The 20888-nt window shown below is 38.7% G+C and overlaps 1 protein-coding gene across 3 annotated transcripts in view; it reads left to right on the plus strand.

Moving 5' to 3' along the window:
- LOC124777985 (ATP-binding cassette sub-family A member 7-like) overlaps positions 1 to 20888 on the plus strand; it is a 594849-nt gene that overhangs the window by 410345 nt on the left and 163616 nt on the right. For all 3 annotated transcript variants that reach the window (XR_007015818.1, XR_007015819.1, XM_047253552.1), the window contains exon 34: positions 2349 to 2524. Coding sequence is in view for 1 of the 3 variants with exons in the window: in XM_047253552.1 (XP_047109508.1) it covers positions 2349 to 2524 (176 nt within the window). In the remaining 2 variants the exon portion in view is untranslated. The remainder of the gene's footprint in view (positions 1 to 2348; positions 2525 to 20888) is intronic.

The raw sequence follows: 20888 nt of genomic DNA on the forward strand, positions 1-20888 counted from the left end.
AGTTGGAAGGAGGGGGTGGATTACAGTTGTTACTTTTAATGTATTTAACACCAGTATCTTTTAAAATTCCTCGCATTGACCACTGCATTTGAACCCAATTTTCTCATGCTGGAATGATTGCTTTCATCAAGGTAATACACTGTTGAACTACCTTCTTCTCTTATTTTAGGCCTCTTTCTCAAGAATATGACTCATGTTGCAGGTTTGTCACTCCTCTACATGGAAACTGTATTTTCATTGTTACTTTTAATGTGCTTAATATCAGTATATTTCAAAATTCTTTGGACTGACTCACCACTAGATTTGAAGTCAATTTTCTCATGCTTAGTTAGGATGGAGAGTCACCATTTATATATATTTCAAACTTGGAGTGCCTTAAAACATCCTTGTCAGTGCTACCCAGCTGTGTTATATGTTTCATGCAATTTCAGGGCATTCCAGGCAAAACAAAATCAACTTTTCCTGATGTTTTCACAGCTGTAACACTTTCCAGTTAGGTGTACTGTTCTCTTGCAGGTACCACATGCTTCTGCAATCTGTTCCTGTCTTCAAAATGTCAACATAGGATTCCCACTAGAAAAAATGATAAACGTGGTAAACAGTCCACCTTGCCTGCTTGTGAAGCACTTCTCATTTATTGCCCCCACCTAACATATTTAGTTAGAAATCACACTAAAACATTTTAGACACACATTCACAGCTATAATGCTAAAAGAAAGTACCAACAGTTGAATGAAGAATTTGGTTGCTTTGTGGATGAAGTTGTATTATGAATGAAATTGAATGACGATGTATGGCAACAGTACTGCCTGCAGGAGAGAGATTCTCACCATCTTACTAGGTGCTCGGAAAGAGCAGCATCTAATGGCAGGTGATGTGTCTAACAGCTGAAAATTGGGTCGCCTTCCTACATCATTGAGATTACAGTATTAAGTAATTCCTGAATTTTGTGTAAGACATTTTATAATTACTGTGTAATGGCTGAAAATCCAGGTTTCATACTATGCAATCTAAAATTATTAAATAAAAAAATTATATACTGGTACATCTAGATCTAGAATCAAATTCTCCGCCTTCTGTATTCTACTCTACTCGGTGCCCTAACTGGCAGCATTGCTGTACTATGTTGAATGACGTAAATGTCATATGTGTGTTTATAGTGTTGCCGAATCGTAATTTTTTGATGTCTCTGGTGTAGAGACAATATGCATGGGACAAAATTGTGTTGGAGACATATCTGTAATGCCTGTATATTTACTTACTTTTAAATATTAATAATTCTGTCTTGTTATCAAAGCTTTTGTAGCACAGATTAATGAATTTAATAAAAATTCATTTTTATATATATATTTTTTATTTTTCTGTTTTTTATTTGTATTTATTTATTTTGCAATGTAAAAATTGAGTTTTCTTTTTATGAGGGGACTTCAAAAGCAAGCTACACATTATTATGGCGGGCCAAGTAAATTCTACTGAACACTGCACTATGTTTCAAAGGGACAGAGATACATATCACTATTTTCCAAAATATTCACCGAGTTTCTGTAAACAACAGTCAGAACATTCTACTATTTGTTCAATTCCTTGATGATAGAATTCCACTCATTTGTCACAGAGCCATTAGAGAACTGCCATGTGAACATGCTCATCCTTGTAAAAGCTCTTTTCTCCCACACGTTCTTTCAGCTTGCCGAAAAGCTGGAATGGTACACGATATGGACTGTATGGCAGATGTTGCCAGGACTCCCATTAAAAACAATGAAGCAAACCTTGCCTTGTGTACACCATGCTAAGTGTTGCATTATCATGCAGGAGAATAGTGCATTGTCATGCAGAACAGTGCCTTTGCTTAATTTTCCACTCGTCTCGTTCTCTGTTTTTTGCCCACAAGAATAGAACCATCCCATGTACTTCAACTTTGGAGTAAGCTTCCAGGTGTTGCACACCATTTCACTTGCACCCTGTGATGCACCTGTTATCCTTACTGCAGCACAACTGTGTCTTTAGGAAACTCAGAACATATTCTCTGTCCTGACAGTGCACTAATCATGTCATGCAGTGCTCTTATGGGACAACATGTGTCATTTAGTTTCGGAAGTCCTTAGTTATAATATTTTCATGTGTTTTAGTTTTTTTTTCTTTCTAGCTGTGTGAGATTTAACCTGCACTCTGAAAGCTGAAGATGGTTTTAAAAATTTTTATTGTGATAGTCTAAGTCACAAACGGCAATTTTAAATTGAGACTGTTACAACAAATATATTTAAAAATATATAGTTGCAACATCTCTCATGGCAATATGTCATCCATTATCAAGACTGTTTCTCTGAAAGTTATTTACGTTATTACAGGTTTGGTTTAACAACAAAGGATGGATTTCGTCTGTAGCATATATGAATGCCATAAATAATGTTATACTAAGAATGCTACTGCCAGAAAATAAAAGTGAAGTTACACATAACTTTGGAATTCAGGTCATTAATCATCCAATGAATTTTACTTTGAACCAGATGACTGAAGTTTTAAAGTAAGTGTCTTTATTAAATGTGGTTTCTGTTGTGTTTAGTATACATTTTACACTGTAAACAATTGACCATATTATTTATTGTTATTGTTTTTCAAGAATTATGTTACAGTCACATTGTATGCCTGCAAAGCAGTCTAAAAATGACACAATGTTCAATGTCTTTCTCTCAAGGATCGTAAATTGCTTTTTAAGTGTGTAGTTAGATATATTAATTTTTTTTCCATAAACTACTAAAAAATATTTTGATACCACTCTTAAGACTTGTATCTTTTGATTGGAAACCTCTTTCTCAATATTCTACAGGAAATTGCTATGTACAGGTAGCCAAAGTGGTGGAGAGAAGAGTAAATCTGCATTTTCAATGCAGTGTAGTAGTGTGTGTGATATTTCCCATCTTCAGTGGGACAGTGTGGCTTGGGTGCACTACTCAGTCTGTCAACAGGCCTCAAAGGTTCATTTCAAGGCTTACCCATCTGCACACCATCACTTCGCTTCACAGCGACAAGGGTGCACACCATCACTGCACAGCGACAAGGGTAACTAGCATGAGAAGTTGCCTGGAGAATTGGTGTGCACCACAGCTACTTCATTTGAACATTCAGCCATTGCTATGAGACTCAGAACATTGAATACCTGCCTCGTGAGGGTTGCCCACGATCAACAATATCCATCTAATAACTACTACTTTCAGATTATTTCTTGTTAGTACCCCGAGGAAAATGCAACGGTCCTTTATAAACAACAGTAGAAAACCTCGCACACTATGGGTCAATGGTGTGGGTTTCCTTCACCAATTGTAGGATTTGTCTGACACCTGATGCTAGTCTTAGAAGAATGCCAGGGAACAATGTATGTTGCAGGTACGTAGTTCCTTGGTTTCAGCAGGTAGTTCAGCCAGTTTCATGTATGGTTACTGCATGCTACTCATTGCTATCAAGAATCATTTTAGCATTGTAAAGCACCTGGAAGAGATCCTCTAACCTATTTTCTAGTTAATAATTCAGCATTTGAGCACTGGGTTCACCTTTCAAGATGATAATGTGTGAGCACACCAGGCCCACCTCACAGACACCTTCCTGCATCAGGCAAGAATCAGCCTATTCAAATGATGTGTGGTATCTGTTGACATCAACCAAACTGAGCATAAACATCTTCCAAACAGGCCTTAGAAGGCCCAACGATACCGACCGGCCACCATGTCATCCTCAGCCCACAGGCACCACTGGATGGGATATGGAGGAGCATGTTATCAGCACACCAATCTCCTAGCCGTATGTCGGTTTATGAGACCAGAGCCACTACTTCTCAATCAAGTAGCTCCTCAGTTTGCCTCACTAGGGCTGAGTGCACCCAGCTCGCCAACAGCGTGACAAGGCCACTGGCAAATTGAGAATGCTTGGGTCATATTGAAACTTAAGTGCATAGTCACAGGAATACTCCACACACTGGAAAGTCATCATCAAAAAGTAGGACAGGCTTAAGCAGCAATGTCTCAAACCCTGTGTGGACAGCATATGAAGTTTTTACAATACATGAGGTGTAGCAACAGGGTATTGGATGTGATCTGTGTCTTTCCCATTGTATGTGCTGCTTCCTAGGATCTCAGGTGTACTGCAGGATCCAGTCGTTGTAGGTCCACAATATTTTGGTGATCAACTATTCTGTTATCAATAGTTGCTACTGACAGAATTAAGTGCCTGTGGCTTACTGGCAGTATTTATACCTGCCAGTTCAGAGTTTTGCCCTTGCTTTCCCTGTGCTGTCCTCATTGGTGGGGGTACAATGATGAGTGGAGGGGGTAGGGAGCCTCGGTTACCTTCCGCCCACTGTTTCTGTCACATCTACCATCTGGATGTCACATTCTTCTTTGATGGAGCTAAGTATCAGCTCCCATACCTTGCTTAGTTGAAAGCCTGTGTCCCTGTTGATTAAATTATCAGTTGCATGGACTTCAGTTCTTTGAAAATGCAGTCCCAAGTTTTATCAGTGATAGCCAGGACCTTCGTCTGCTGGTTATTCATTTTATGTCCATCTTCAATGCAGTGTTCTGTTATTGCTGAATTGTTGGACTGCAGTAAGCTGGTGTGGCACTCATGTTCTGCGCATCAGTCTTCAATTGTGCGGATCATTTGTCAACATAATTTTTTTAGGATCACACAGAACATGATACACCCTCTCTTTTTTCAGGCTCTGGTCATCTTTAACTGTCACTAATAAAGCTTGTATTTTTGATAGTGGGTGGAAAGTTGACACTACATGGTGTTTTCATGGTAGTGTTCCATTTTTTGACAATATTTTGCCATCAAATGTTATGAAAGTGGTCTTCTTAGCATGCTCTTCTGTTTTTTCATCATCCACGTTATTCTTGTAGCTAATGAGTCACAGGGCTGCCCGAATCTATCGGTTGCTGTATTGATTCTTGTGGAAGACTGATTTCAGGTGACACAACTCTGCCTTCAGACTTGGTTTGTCGGAAATGGAGTGTGCCTTGCTTAGTAGAGTCTTGAGGATGCTGTACTTCTGTGAGGGGATGGTGGCAGCTGGAGGCATGGAGATATAAATCTGAATGCATTGTTTTTTTGTTTATTTATTTATTTATTTACATGTCAAGTTCCATAGGACCAAATTGATGAGCAAATCTCCAAGGTCATGGAACATCACAGTACATGAAATTACATCATGAAAGGAATAACAGGTAAAAATAAAATGTTTATGAACCCAAAAAAGTCAATTCATAAGTTTAAGTAAACGCAGTCAGCAGTACAACAAGAATCAGATTAATTTTTCAAGGAACTCCTCAACGGAATAGAAGGGGTGACCCATGAGGAAACTCTTCAGTTTTGATTTGAAAGTGCCTGAATTACTGCTAAGATTTTTGAATTTGAGTGGTAGCTCATTGAAAACGGATGCAGCAGTATATTGCACACCTTTCTGCACAAGAGTCAAAGAAGTGCGATCCAAATGCATATTGGATTTCTGCCTAGTATTAACTGAGTGAAAGCTGCTAATTCTTGGGGATAAGCTAATTTGTTAACAAGAAATGACAGTAAGGAACATACATATTGAGAGGCCAATGCCAAAATACCCAGACTCATGAACAGGGGTTGACATGAGATTCATGAACTTACACCACTTATTGTCCGAACTGCCCATTTCTGAACCAAAAAGATCCTTTTAGAATGGGGAGAGTTACCTCAAATTATAATGCCAGATGACATAAGAATGAAAATAACCAAAGTACACTAATTTTTGTGTCAAATGATCACTCGCTCCAGATACCGTTTGAATAGTAAAAATGGCAGCATTAAGTCTTTGAACAAGATCCTGAACATGGGCTTCCCATGACAGTTTACTATCTATCTGAACACCTAGAAATTTGAACTGTTCAGTTTCACTAACCAAATGCTCATTCTGTGAAATCAAAACATCAGGTTTTGTTGAATTGTGTGTTAGATACTATAAAAACTAAGTCTTACTGTGATTTAGCATTAGTTTATTTTCTACAAGCCATGAATTTAGGTCATGAACAACACTATTTGAAACCGGGCCAATGATGCACACAACATCATTTACATCATCATCATCATCAGCAGCAGCAGCAAACAGAGATATTTTAGAGTTACCCGTAATACTAGAGGGCATGTTGTTGTTGTGGTCTTCAGTCCTGAGACTGGCTCGATGCAGCTCTCCATGCTACTCTATCCTGTGCAAGCTTCTTCATCTCCCAGTACCTATTGCAACCTACATCCTTCTGAATCTGTTTAGTGTATTCATCTCTTGGTCTCCCTTTACGATTTTTACCCTCCACGCTGCCCTCCAACACTAAACTGGTGATCCCTTGATGCCTCGGAATATGCCCTACCCTACCAACCGATCCCTTCTTCTAGTCAAGTTGTGCCACAAATTTCTCTTCTCTCCAATTCTATTTAATACTTCCTCTTTAATTATGTGATGTACCCATCTAATCTTCAGCATTCTTCTGTAGCACCACATTTCGAAAGCTTCTGTTCTCTTCGTGTCTAAACTATTTATCGTCCATGTTTCATTTCTATACATGGCTACACTCTAGAGGGGGCATATCATTTATATAAATAAGGAACAGTAGTAGCCCCAACACTGATCCCTGGGGCACCCCCATTTGGCTGTACCCCACTCAGACCCCATACCAAAACCATACTCAACCTCCACCCTGTTGCCACTCCCATCATGCACTGCTGCTGTTGCTTGCAGTGTGGCTTCAGCTGTCAGAAGCTGCAGTCTTGTGTATGTGTGTGTGTGAGTTGTGATTGAGTGTGTGAGTGCTTGTGTGTCTGTCATCTATTTTTGACAAAGGCCTTGATGGCCAAAAGCTTACATTGTTACAGTCTTTTTGTTATGCCTATCTGTGACTCAGCATCTCTGTTATATGGTGAGTAGCAACTTTCCTCTTCATAATATTGTTACATTCCATCCTTGATTTTCCATTGTTTGATTTCATTTTAGTGTAAAGATCATCATACAAGGTAGAAGCTCCATGAAGTAATATGTTTCTTGACTCACTTTGGACATGTTCTCTTCAAACTGATTTAGTAAGGCTGCTAGCAGTGCACATCTTCCTTCTTGTAATGTGTCCTACAGCAGTTCATTGAGCAGTTCCATGACACTCTCAAACTGAGTGCACAACTCATGAATCGCACAGCTTTTCTTTGACTATTTTCTGTCTCTTCCATTAATACAGGCAGATAATCAATACTCAAGAATTTGCAGAACAAGATTTTTGTAAATTTTTTCTTTCATGTGTAAATTACACATTGTTAGAATTCTACCAATAAATCTGATCCACCATAAGGAACTTCAGACACATATTCTAATATACCTGAAGGTTGTGAGTAATTCTAGAAATTTATCGCTGATCATCTAATCAGTGCTATCAGTTCATTTTGTGCATTAAGTTACATTTGTTCATGTCAAGGATCAGCTGCTAATCTTTGCTCCAGGCACTGATCATCTCCAAGTTTCTGCACATTTCACAACAAATTTCTGAGGATCTCACATCCCTGTGCTCAGCTTAATTTGCTAGCAGTCTCACAGGTCTACAGACTTTCTCTACAACATGGTTTATCTATACTATTGGCCATTAAAATTGTGGTATATGAAGATCGTATACAAGAAACATAAAATTGGCATAAAGTGCAGTACATGCTTGGATATGCAAATTATCAGCATTTCAGTACCACTACACAAAGTAGCAGCATTTACATTCTGTACATTAGCAGGGCCTAAGCAGTGGGTTCTCATTCAGAAATCACATTTGAATGCTGGCTGTCTGTGAGAAGATCATGTTAGATTTCATGTAAAACGGAGATATGTCTACCAGCTCATGTCGGAATTTAACAGCGACAGGATCGTGGCTTATTGTGGGAGAACATTCAACACAAGAAATAAAGAACACATCAGAGCACTTAAATACAGTACAAATCATTCAACATTTGCGGATCATCCAACAGAACAACACCATAGACCAAGCAATATTGAAAACGATGTGAGTATCATAAAAATCAGTGAAGACAGGCACCTTCTCCCTTTCCAAGAAACTTTCCACATACAGAAAGTAACACAAAATAAACAGTTGCTCAATGACCAAATAAATATTGGAAACCAGACACACTATGGAATAATTGATGAAATTACATGGAAAAGAAAAGAGCCTTTTCCATCCTTCAGCCCCTCCACTCTCCCACAACCCCTCTCCCCACTCACCATTTCTTTTCACTTCTCACTCCTCACCTTCTCCTTTAAGTCACACCCCATTACACTGCTGTATACTTATGTCCACTCATCATGGTGTCGTTCCCCCCCCCCCCCCCCCCCCCCCCCCGCCCCAAAAAAAAAAAAAAAAAAAAAAAAGGGAAAAAGAACTGCCACCCAACAATAACCACCACCTTCACTATTCCTTTTCTGCTCTTACACAGAAACATGATTAAAAAGAATTACAAACATACAATAATTTAATTTTAAAGAAATGTTGTAGGTCAAAGACAAAATAGTGGAAAGGTTATGTTGGCAACACTACAAAACACAAACAACAACACATATTTGAAGTACAAAAATGAACAGAATACAGTGGTGTGCATAAAGTGTGTTGTGAAAAACTTAAGAAACGCAAAGTGCTGCAGAACACCTAAAAATGAGACCAAAATTATCAGTGTCTAGCACAGAAAAACAGCAATGTGCTAGCAGGCAGCATTTCCCGATGTAAGTGAGAAATCAGCCGAAAAATCACTGTTAGTACAAATCAACCTATTGTTAATGAACTGTTTTTGTATCTTAAAGCAAATAAAAATGTAAATAACTTAATTACAGACCACTGATGATGCTTTACCTCAATAAAGCGAAATGCGTCTGGTGAAAAAATCGTGCATTTTGTAGTTGCAACGACAGAACAAAAATACCCTCAAGAGCATACAATCATTGCGACATACTATTTCAGTGGTCTATTTGGCCACCACATTCAGATGAGAATGCTGTTTGCTCACTGAGAGAAAGTAGTTTTGAGTAAGGATGAACTTGGTTAGAGCAACAATAACTGACATTTTAGGAAGAATTTCAGTTGGCCATTGGGAGGGGTAGTGTTCTTAGGTAGAGAGAACATGATATATTGTGGGAAGCTGGTGTAAAATGAGTGGTGAGAATGGATTTGAGATGTTCCAGGAAGCAGTTGGTATCTTTTATGTAGAATGGAAGCCTCTGTGTGATGGGTTGCAGGTACTGGTCAACCAAGTGTGAGGTGTGTTCTGTGGGAGCCTGAAGCCAATAACTATTTCGGATCAGGATGGTCGTTTTACTGTACTTTGGGGTGAAGACAGAAAGTGGGGATGTATGGATCACAAGTGGTAAGGTGTTCTAATGAAACATTTGAGAATACTTGTAAGGGGCCTAGGGTTCCAAGAATTTTCTGTAGTTCATTCTATATATGGAAAGGATGTGGAGTCATTAGGAAACAGTTCTGTGTGTGAAATTATCTGACAGCTGAAAGTGTCTATTTTCTGCATACTCCTCTCAGTCACAGGGCTGGAGGACATCTTTCTCCATAAGCAACTTATCATTTGGCACCCCCGTGTCCCTCTTTTCCCTGGTACACTCACCCATGTCAGTTTTCGCTATGAATTGTATTATTCACCGTGTATAAATTTTGCATTTGGGGACTCCTGACAACCCTCTCAGAGTGGTGCCCCGAGCGTCTGCTACTAATTTTGAAACGTCCTGTGCAGAAATTTTTCAGTTGTGGCACCTCTGGCTCCCTTATCCACTTTGTGCCCCAAGTAGGGATGTGTGTCGTTTGGATCTTAAATTGACCCTGCATAGTCAAGTACAACAGTAATGGAGACTGTGTCTGCAGAAAGGTTGATAATAAGAGTGTTCTGCCCTCCGATCATGCAAAGCTCATGACTCAGCTTCAGCAAGCTTTGGGCTTTCAGTGGTATTTTTCAGGAATGATGGAGAAGGCCAGGTATGGGTTATTGGCTAAGAGGGCTCTTGTTGTGGATGGTGGGAGGTAGAGGGACACTACATTTGAAATATTTGATCAGCAAGCTGGACAGTATCATTAAATGGTGTGAAGTATTTTGTTCAAGTTTATGGCTGGCTTCGCAGAGATTCATATAAAGTTTTCTGGCACATCCAGTGACTGAAAGATGTACAATCTTGAATGGAGGCAGCATCTGTTGGAAATGGTGGTTGACAGAGGCAATGTATAGGTCAAGGACAAGGTGAGTAAGGACTAAGGACTGATCAGTCTGAAATTTAAGGAGGGATTAGTAGAAGGAAGGGTTGCAGTCAGAACTGAGGACATAAGTTTATTTGACTACTGCTTTTCTGTATTTATCAATCTTCTCACATTTCCTTGTCATCTTTTTGCTGTTCAGCAGTATTCACTGCATATTTAACGTCTGCCTGTTATCTGTTATTTTCTGCACCCTCTTTCAGTGTACAGTTTTCCTGTGTATAGCTACCCCTTTTCTTGTTCTACTTTCTTTCCCTTTCCAGTGCTACTATGATCAACCCAATTCATTAATTCACAATCTCATTATGTTTACTAACTCTATACCTCAAGCCATTTATATATTTGTTTATTTTGTCTCACAATTTCATTTTTGCTTTTACTTTATCACCTTCCTTCTATGTCGTCGTCATCGTCCCCTCCCCCTCTTTCTGGTTCATAACTGTGCTATTCATTTCTCATCATCTCTGGATTGAAACTGGCACAGTACTTACCAGTGTACTGTCTTTATTCCCTACTCCCTCTGATAAGCTGCCCCCTCTCCCGTTCCGCTCCCAATTCGTCTCTCTCCCCCCCTGTTCTTACATTGATGGCGGTATTATAAATCCTAATATTCCTTCTCTTTTGTTTTTGTTGTCACGACTGCTGGGTCCCTGTCATGCTGAGACTGAGTGACATATCCTTTATTTCTAACCTTCCCCAATTTGTCCCTCTATCCTCCCTAAGAAAACAACTGTTAGTTCCGAAAGGTAGAATGTGCATCTTTTATATCATGTTCACTCCTTTCAATGCTAAGTAAGACACCGTGAGGGAGTCATGTCAACTTTTTTTTATCATTGTATTTGTGAATACCTCTATTACTCCCAAGTTCTTATGGATTGTTAACAATAGACATATCAATTAAGGTACTTTGAGAGCACAGTTACAATTCTAACACTGCACTCAGATGCCTACACTATGTAATGTGTGAATCACACACATAAATTAAATTAATTTTGTTTCCCAAGGAAGTAGTTACCACTATATGTTATCCCATAAGACTTCAATTAATGAAAATGTGAAACTTACTTATTTCTCTCTTTCTGTAGATGGCACTTTTAGTTTTGGTAAAACTAACTGAACATAAATATTTTAGCAAAGTTAGTTTATGTTTTAAGTTTTCATCACTGTGTGTGCTGAGAATGCAGAACTTTCCACTCTGTTTATTATTTCTTGTTGGCACACTTCACTAATAAAACTAGTATGCTTTTTACACTGCATAAGTAGAAAAGCTGAAGAAATAATCAAGAATGCTGTATATCGACCAGACCTTATTTTTGTCCACAATGGATGACATTAAATATACTGATTGTTAATGCATAATTAACTTGTAATATTCTGTATCAATCACTACTCTGAAAAAGCAGTCAATTATGAGCATACTAAATAGCAGTTGGCATTCATGGATCCATGATACCTGCTCTCTTCACCTCCACTGCGTGCCATCATGTTGTTTTATATGGTCACATTTTGACTCAAAGCGCTTACCATTTTTAAAATATTTTATTGGGACCTTTGATTGTCCCCATGTGCAATGTTCTCAAAATGTAATAATAATATTGGATGTACTTTGATTATTGTAGTTTAAATCTACCTCATTTTTGCAAAATTTATTAATTGATTCCACAAAATACCCTTAGCTACTTTCTCTATTTATCTTTATGTTCTTGACTGCGAAATAATCATATTTAGTCTGTCTTGAGTCAAACAACATGGTAGATTATTAACATAGAGCAAGAACAGTAGTGAGGACATAATTTGCCACTTTGTTTTTCCCACTGTACTTTCTCCCCATGCAAGTGATATGGTTCTTTTCTTCTTCTTCTTTTTGTTTGCCTTCATTTTCTATTGCTCTGCACTTCATTGTGAACCTGTTGCTCTTCACCTATTCTCTAGCAGTTAATATGAGCCACTGCCCAAACTTTCCATCAGTTACAGTCCATTTTTTGCTGGACCTCCATGTCTCTGTCCATCCATTCATGCATCCACCTTATTCTTGGTTGAACCAGTACTCTTTGTCCCTTTGAATTTCCAACTAATATCCTTTTAGCTACTTCTGTGTCATGTGCCCCACCCATCTCAATCTGGCTAATTCCACTGTTCTTCTAATAGATGGATCTTTGTGTACAGTGCACAGCTCATGATTGTACCACTACCTCCTCCACCTTCCTCTTTTTCTGGTTAGTCCAATGGTTGTACGATTTGCCTGTACCTCAGAGGCGTCTAGCATTCCAATATCTTTTGATGTTAGTAACCAAGTTTCAAAGTCTTATATAAGCACTGGTCTAATAAGTGTCTGATAAATGATTTGAGCAAATAGTGGAGTCTAGCATGGAATAACAACAATATGAAAAAGATAGATTACTACTCATTAAATACAGGAGGCATTGGCTCGCAGAAAAGAGCTATGAAGAGTACTGTTAAAAACCCAAGTTTTATCCTGAATTAGAAAATACACACACACACACACACACACACACACGCACACACACACACACACACACACACAGACTAACACAAACACACAGATGTATGGCTTCTGTCTCTGGATGTGGGGACCCAGCGTTCCCCTGACCATCCCTATGTCACCACATCCATTATATAATTGTAGAATAAGGAAAACCTAAAGGTTTTCAGTGTTTTACAGTTTTTAATCTGTACACTCCTGCTGCAGCTCCCATTGTTACCCAAACATATAATGTTGTCCACCATCATTTCCAACCTAGCAGTGGGAGTGTTGCTAATTCTGCCTGTTATGGCTAGGCAGACCAATCTCTCCATCTTTTTGAGTTCCGTAGCAGCCACCTTCTTTTCACTTTATTTCAGCAAACTGTAGTCCCATAAACTATCTCATGGTCTTATTACAAAGATATTAATCCAGTGCATGTTCTTGGAACCAACACTCCAGTTTTCTCCAGAGCCCCTCCTAGAGCACATTTTGCCTTGGAACATATATTCTTTATCTGAGGGGTCCATGTTAGTTTCACTTCCAGGTCACCCCTAGATACTTCTCATAACCCCCTCTGCTGATAGAATTGTGTGAAAGGGCTTAAGGTTTCAGTGTGTCATATGTGTCCTCATGAACAGCACATCGGTTTTCCTGGGTGTAACCCTTAGATCTTGTTTCCTATAGCAATTTTGCACATTGTTCCAAGTGCATAGTGAAGTCAAACAGCACTTGCAAGGTTGCGAAGTATTGGTATGACTAAATAATATGTGTATCCTTGATAAAAACAGTTTTTAGTATTTACCTCCTTAATGAGCTCATTCAACACTAGGTTCCACAATAGGGGGGGATGAGACCCCACCTCGTGATCACTCTCTGATCGTGTTGATCACCATTTTCATAGCCAGCATGGTGGCTTCTACCTTTCGTCTACTCGTAATAGTATTAATCCACCTATATATACTGGTCCTGAAGACATGCAGATCTTCAGCTTTAACCATTGGGATTTAAACGTTGTATTGTTGAAAGCCCCCCCCCCCCCCTCAACGTCCAGGAAGATACAGAGCTCAGTTTCCTGAAAGTGTAGGTCTTTTTCTACTGTCCCAACAAGTTGGTGAAGTGCAATTTTGCATGATTTGCTTGAGTGTTAGTTTTGATTCAGAGGAACCTTAGTTAACCAGTTTCTCTAATGTGTTTAGAAGGAAGGATGCCAACTGATGTCTTATGTCCTTAGTCTCGTTATGATCAGTGCTCCCCGATTTCAAAATGAAAAGAACCTTTACTTTCCTTTAAGCGTTTTGAATGACTGCTGCAACTAAACTGACTGCATAGAAGTTTGATTAATCCCTCTCCTGCTTGTTGCAGCATAGCCGGACAAATATTATCTGGACTTGGTGACTTGAACAGCTGAAACATCCCCATCACCCACTGGATTTTATTGAAACTCACACATTCCTTGGCTGATTCCCAGCTCTCGCATTGTTTACTTGTAAACCAGTAATTCACAGGGACTGTATCTCAGTCTGAATCATCTGCCGGAAAGCATTGGAGGTAGTGAGTCTTGAGCTCTTCCAGCATCTCATCCGCTATCCTTGTATACTCAACATCCTCCCTTCTTAATGTGCCTTCCGGATTAGTTAGTATCCTTGTGAGAGTTTTGTGAAATCTGACTCTGGCAGTTACACCTTCTACATCCTCACAGAATACTTTCAGGATGATTGCTTTGCTTGCTTAAAACAACACTGTGCTTAGCCAGGGCATTTCGACATTTTGCCCATTGTCCTTTTGTTCTTGCAAAGTTACACAGTCTTCTTACTTGCTTTGTGCAGTTCCAAGTTGTTGTTACACCAAGGTCAGTTTTCTAAATATGGGCTCATGACAGCAGGTATTATTTTGTCTGCCATTTCCACTAAGTCTATTGGTTTTCTTATCAAAGTTTTAACTTCAAACAGATATAAGTTCAGGTCTTTCTCATACAAATATCAGTCTGTTGTTGTAGGGTTCATATAAGCTGTGGTCCGTTTAATACTCATTTACACCTTAAGCTGAGTATACGATGTCTGTTCAAAAAATTCTGGAAATTTGTCCACAAATTTTTTCTGTGTTTGCCTTTTACTTATTGAGCTTGGTCTCCTTTGAAATATGCTCCTCCACAATTTTTGCACCATTCCAAATGTCATTTCTACTTCTGGAAGCAGTCTTGGTACAACTCTTGCTGTATCATGTGAATTTTCTTTTAACTTGTCCTTTCACTGGTGTTTTAAACTTTTTTTTTTTAAAAAAAAAAAAAAAAAAAAAAAAAAAAAAAGTCCACATCTGGAGAGTAAAGAGGATGAAGCAGCACAGCAATTTCGTTTTTTGTGCAATAGTTATGCACTAACAGGGATGAATGTGCAGGTGCGTTATTGTGATGCAAGAGCCATGAATTGTGCCGTCATATTTCATGCCATTTTCTTCTCACATTTTTTTCACAGGTGTCACAACACATCTGGATAGTACCATCAATTAACAGTTTGTTCCTGTCACACTAATTCATGATGAACTAACCCATCAGCGTGAAAGACTACTATCAGCATAGCTTTGACATTTGACGTGGCCTGATGAGCTTTTTTCGCTCATGGAGAACCTTTCCCACCCACTGTGAAGATTGAACCTTGGCAACATCATAACCATAGACCTATGTCTCATCACCAGTTACGATTCTCTTAAGAAACATCTCATTCCTATTTGCATGACCCAAAAGCTCTTCACAGATTGTGAGGCAAAGGTCTTTCTGGTCTTGTCTCATGAGCCGTGGGACAAACTTGGTGGCAACACAGCCAAGATGCTGTGTCAGGTTTTCATAACATGATCAGTCACAACATGATCCAACTGAAATCTTATATTATTCTGCACTCTCTCAGACAGCAGTCTTCAATTGGCACACAATTTTGTTGACATTGCTGACATCAGTGTCATTGGCAGACGTCAACGGGCCTCCTGAATGTGGGTCATCTTTAACTTCCACCCCGCCGTTTTTAAACCATGTGCACCATTTGTAACACTGAGTATGGATTAATTGCTCATCAGCATAGGCTTCCTGCATCATTTGGTGTATCTCTGTAAATGTTTTGTTGAGTTTCATGCAAAATTTAATGCAGCCGCGTTGTCCTCTACCTCTGCCATCTCGAAATTCACAAACTGTGTAACAACTTTCTACTCAATAAATACTGAACAATACCTAACAGATGTACAAGAAGGAAACTATAGGCAGTTACACATTAAACACAGGCTTGTGTAAGGATGCCAACTGCATTTCACTTCAGCATACCATTGGTGCAAAATTACAAATGTTCTGGCATTTTTTGAACAGACGTTGTACATGTGGTCAGATAACGATGGTTCCATTGCCATGTGACATTGTTTGATATAACTTCCCTCCAATATTGTCCCAGAAGTAACATCAGTTACTCCTTCCCTTTCAGTATTGCTGAAGGTAGCTTCCTTACCCTTATTCCAGATCTCTGGATTACTCCTTAATAGGTATTCAAGTAGATACTCACTTCTGCTCTTGGTGGCATTACTTCCCTGCACCAGGTTATGGGCATTGGCCTCACAAACAACCAGCAGTTGTTCTTTCAGCTGCAAGCAGCTGCCTATCAATGTCCTCACTTTCTGGGATCTGGGATTGAGGAGCACTATCCTCATGAGGAAGATATGCTGACGCCAACGCCTCATGTGCTCTCTTCCTTACATTGTTTCATTCAGAAGATCACTAAGTCTCTGGAACAGAAGTTTGCCATCAGCATGCCTGAAATTTTATTCTAACATTGATGCATGTTTTGGAGGTTTTTAGATTCCTTGCATAAACCAGCTTGCCTCCAGTTCCTCTGAGGTCAGATACATCCCCTTTATACAATTAGGGTGCTTGAATCAAGGCTATCGCCAGCTTTATCTGCAGCACTTCCAGCTGCCAGCTCGCTTCCATTGTCATTTTTTATGTCTTTAATCACCCTGACAGTCACCTGCAGAAATCCTAAACACAGTTTTAAATCTCGCATTGTATCCAGGAATTTATCTCTGACTTTCACCACAAGGATTTGGTTGTCAGTTACAACAGTGTGATTAATTATGTTCCAGTCCTCTGTCAAGAATTTTCTGGTTGTGAACCTATCCTTTCTCTGACGGGTTTCCTGTGGGAAAATCCTGAAATAGTTTTGTACCGAGATTGATATTTTAACAGACTTAAATAGTTCCTCTGCTGTCTTGACCAGCAGCTTCACCTCATTACATGGAGGTTTCTTGGGTGCCATCTCTTTCAGCCAAACCACTGTGCTGATCCCTTCATACTTAACGATCAGATCCACCTTATCCAAATAGATTCTCCTGAATTTTGGGGCTTGACTTATGTCCTCAAAATTTTTTCAAGAAGAACCATCTGTACTAGCTCCTCCTGCTGTTTGGTTATGTTAACAAAAGGGTAGCCTAGTTGGATAACTGCCTTTCTAAAAACTGAGACTGCAATACTATAGGTCCTGCCTTTGTTTATTCTGTTGCATTTCTCTTGTGAGCATGGGAGTATCAGATTTCTCTCCAGCGTAATACCTTGATAGTTATTACAGCCCAGCAACATATCTCCACTCTTGTAAACAGAGCCTACAATTCCTTCTCTCCACCACTGGGACATTTTTTCCTCATCCCATACTGGAATGATAGCTTTAGGAGAATCTGTTCAGTCTGACTGCCATCTTACTTGAACAGTTCTTCTGGAATACTTCAAAGTATTCCCAACATCTTCCAGAGTTGCTGGGCCAGGATTTTCAGCAGAATCATTTACTCCTTGTATATCTAAGCATCCTCTTGGTAACATTCTAGAGTTGAGGAGTTTATGAAAATGTTGGTGCCTTCTTTCACCTATCTGTTTCCCCTCACTTATATTTTCTCTGGGTCATCCTTTATCAAACTAGTCTCTCCATTGAAGAGATTCTGGGCAATATCTACTTTCCCGTAAAATTTCATTGCCTCATTCTGTTTCCTCAGAGGTTTTTTGATACTGCCATCTACTATCATTTTTCATTGATAGATCCTCTTTTTTTTTCTTTCTAAGCTCCCACCATTCCTCTTACACAATTCTAATATAAAGTTCTTCTGCATGTCTCATGGTTTTCCTATTTTGCTATCTCTCACTCCATGTGAAACCACAGAAATCTTAAGGACCTTGCTTCAGTTCTCATTGTTTCATTTGCTGGCATCTCCACTGCACTCTATTTCACATTAATTCTTGACATTGTTATGCCCTATAGCCCTTTCAGTTATCTGAAATAGTCTTTCTTGTTAATGCTCTCTAATTTGAGATGATTCCGGAGCTGTTATATTTATTTGTTGGCTCAGGATTCTTTGGATACATGGGCAATTCTAGCCTTCATTCATGCCCATATGCCAAAGTAATCTGAATCTACATTTGGGACTCTGAGGTCCCTCACAATGAAGAGGTACAATTAGTGTCTTTTATCTACCAACACATCTATCTTTCATATATCTTGCATGGCCCTCTATGTGTCTCTTTGTGTGGGAACAGGGAGAAACCCACAACACATCCTGAAGTATTGTGCGTAAGATGAGCCTTATTCCATTAGTATTGCTTGTGGCATGTTTGTTTTGAGGGAAGCTATTGTTCATTTAAACATCTGTTCCCTTCCATCCTGGGCATCAACAGAAGCTGTTATTTACATTGTGGTCTGTGTTTCTTTCCAAGAGTTTGTAGAACAAGTCCTTTTCTTCCTTCTAATCTTCTTTAGCTGGTGCATGAGCACTAATTATAGAATAATTGGAAAAATTTTCCCCTTATCCTTAGTGCTGAAAGTCTTAGACTAATATATGTGAAACCAACTGCAAGGTGCTTAAGCTGGTAGAGTACCACTTATCCTGTATCAAATGGAATTGATCTTTTGCATCAATTGCATGATTGACTCATTGTTGCAGTCAGATGGCAATTCTTGAGTATGTACATTCACCATCATCATCATCCATTTGATATGTGTAGCTCACTAAAGGTATGTGTCTCTTCATTTCTCATTAAGTGACCATCAATTTTGAACGTTTTTCACATGGATAGATCAAATCTCACTGTCATACAGACAACACTATAAATACAGACTGATTGTAAACTTAGCTTTTCAGGCACATTGTGTAATGCTTGACTACTTGACTACTGTTCTCCCTTATGCATTCCAAGTACAGTTGAAATTGTTTCACAATAGGCATGTCGCAATATTTAAGAAATTGAGATTAGTAAGCACAGTATATTTTTACTTACCTTTTGTGTCACTGGTTCATTGATGGCACAAGATCTGCAGCTTCCGTTATTGTCCCAGGTTCATCGTGATTTTTGTATGCTGCAAGTAGATCTGATATTTCTTGTTACCTTGTAACTTATTTTGTTCCTTTTTTGGCAGAGACATTAATTTTTTTTTCTTTATTACAAAATGTTACTTTTGGCCACAGACGTAAAATGTAAACCTGAATCAAGCCAATACCAGATCTGAAGTGGAATACATATGATTACCAAAGATATTAGAGTTATCAGGAATAATTCTACAATGAAAAGACTTTACATAGAATGTTTAGAAATATTAATCATGTTGAATAATTATTTGTAATTTAACTTTCTGTGTATTAACAATAGTTGTTAGATGTACGTAAATAAAGTGGGACTGACTTTTTGAGACATTTTAATTTTATACTGTAACTGAAAAAAAGTATATTAATACACACACAAGGATTATTACAAAACTGTTACTTCAAAAATGAATATAATTCCCACATAACAAAAATAACAAAATGGATTGAACAAAACCTCCTCCATCAAGTAATGAAGAGACCGATACCTGGCAAAACTGCATCCCGTACCCTTAAAAACATTGCAATTTTAAGATTGGTCTTGAAAACCCTGTTTAGTTTATCAAAAGCGCTTCATGCTATTTCAGTCCTCTCTCTATTGCTTTTGATATTTGCACATTTAATTTCTTCGATTGTCTAAATACAGAAACACATCAAATGTTCCTTTTCACTATGTTAATTATATGTCATTTTAGTCATATTGTAATTGATTTCCAGACCTGGTTTATTTCCACGCATCTGTTATTAAGTTCTTCCATTTGTTGTTTATGTTGGTCTGCACTAGAGACAAAGCATCTGACATTATCTTTTAATCTGAAGTCCACACTATCCTGCTAAAGTATATAATGGAAGCAGTTTCATTTATGCATGTACTCCTCATTATACTGGGTGTTTATAATTAAAGTACATCTACTCACAGAAGTCCATTGTGGGATGTAATTATAGCAAAACTTGGTAGATGTTCCAATGCATTAAAGCAAAGCCAATTTACGCTGGGGAAAAGAATTAGTTCTAGTTTTGACCACCGGGTTAAATCTGGTTCTGTGAATACAAGAAAGACATATAGAAATGTTTCCATATGTATTGGATCAGGAACAAGATGTGGGCAGAAGAGGTCATACAAGTAACAAAAGCATTTTATTATTAACTGTTGCTTATCCAGTTTGTTCAATACGAGCACCAGAGATGTCGACGAGAGGTTACATTGATAAAACAATGTGATCAACATATGCTCACAGGAGTTCTGGTAGAATCTGAGCAACCTGTTCCTATATGCTGGACATGTCCCTGGTAAACATGTTCTTTTAGACATCCCCAGGGCCAAAAGTCACATGGATTCAGTACAGGTTATCTTGCAAGTCATGCATCTGGACGACTTCTGGAGATAACATGTTCATGAAAGGATGCATTAAGCAGATCTTTCACTGGGCAAACAACATGAGCTGTTGCCCCATCTTTCATTAAAAGAATCATTTCTACGTAGTTGCACTCTTCCAAATCAGGAATTACATACTTTAGAAGGAGGTCTCGATAAAGTGCAGACATCATGATACACCTGACTGAGAATGAAGGTGCTTGTGAATTCACGCGTCACAGTCACATACAGCGTCTGCAGTGGCGCCTTGTGCATGACACATAATATAACAGTATCCCAAATTTGGTAGTTTTGTGTATTCACTGCCCCCTGTAGTGTAAAATGTGCCTTGTCACTCTATAGAATACTGCTCAGCCACATGTTATCA

Source organism: Schistocerca piceifrons, chromosome 2 (assembly GCF_021461385.2).
Source record: "Schistocerca piceifrons isolate TAMUIC-IGC-003096 chromosome 2, iqSchPice1.1, whole genome shotgun sequence".
NCBI classification, from domain to species: domain Eukaryota; kingdom Metazoa; phylum Arthropoda; class Insecta; order Orthoptera; family Acrididae; genus Schistocerca; species Schistocerca piceifrons.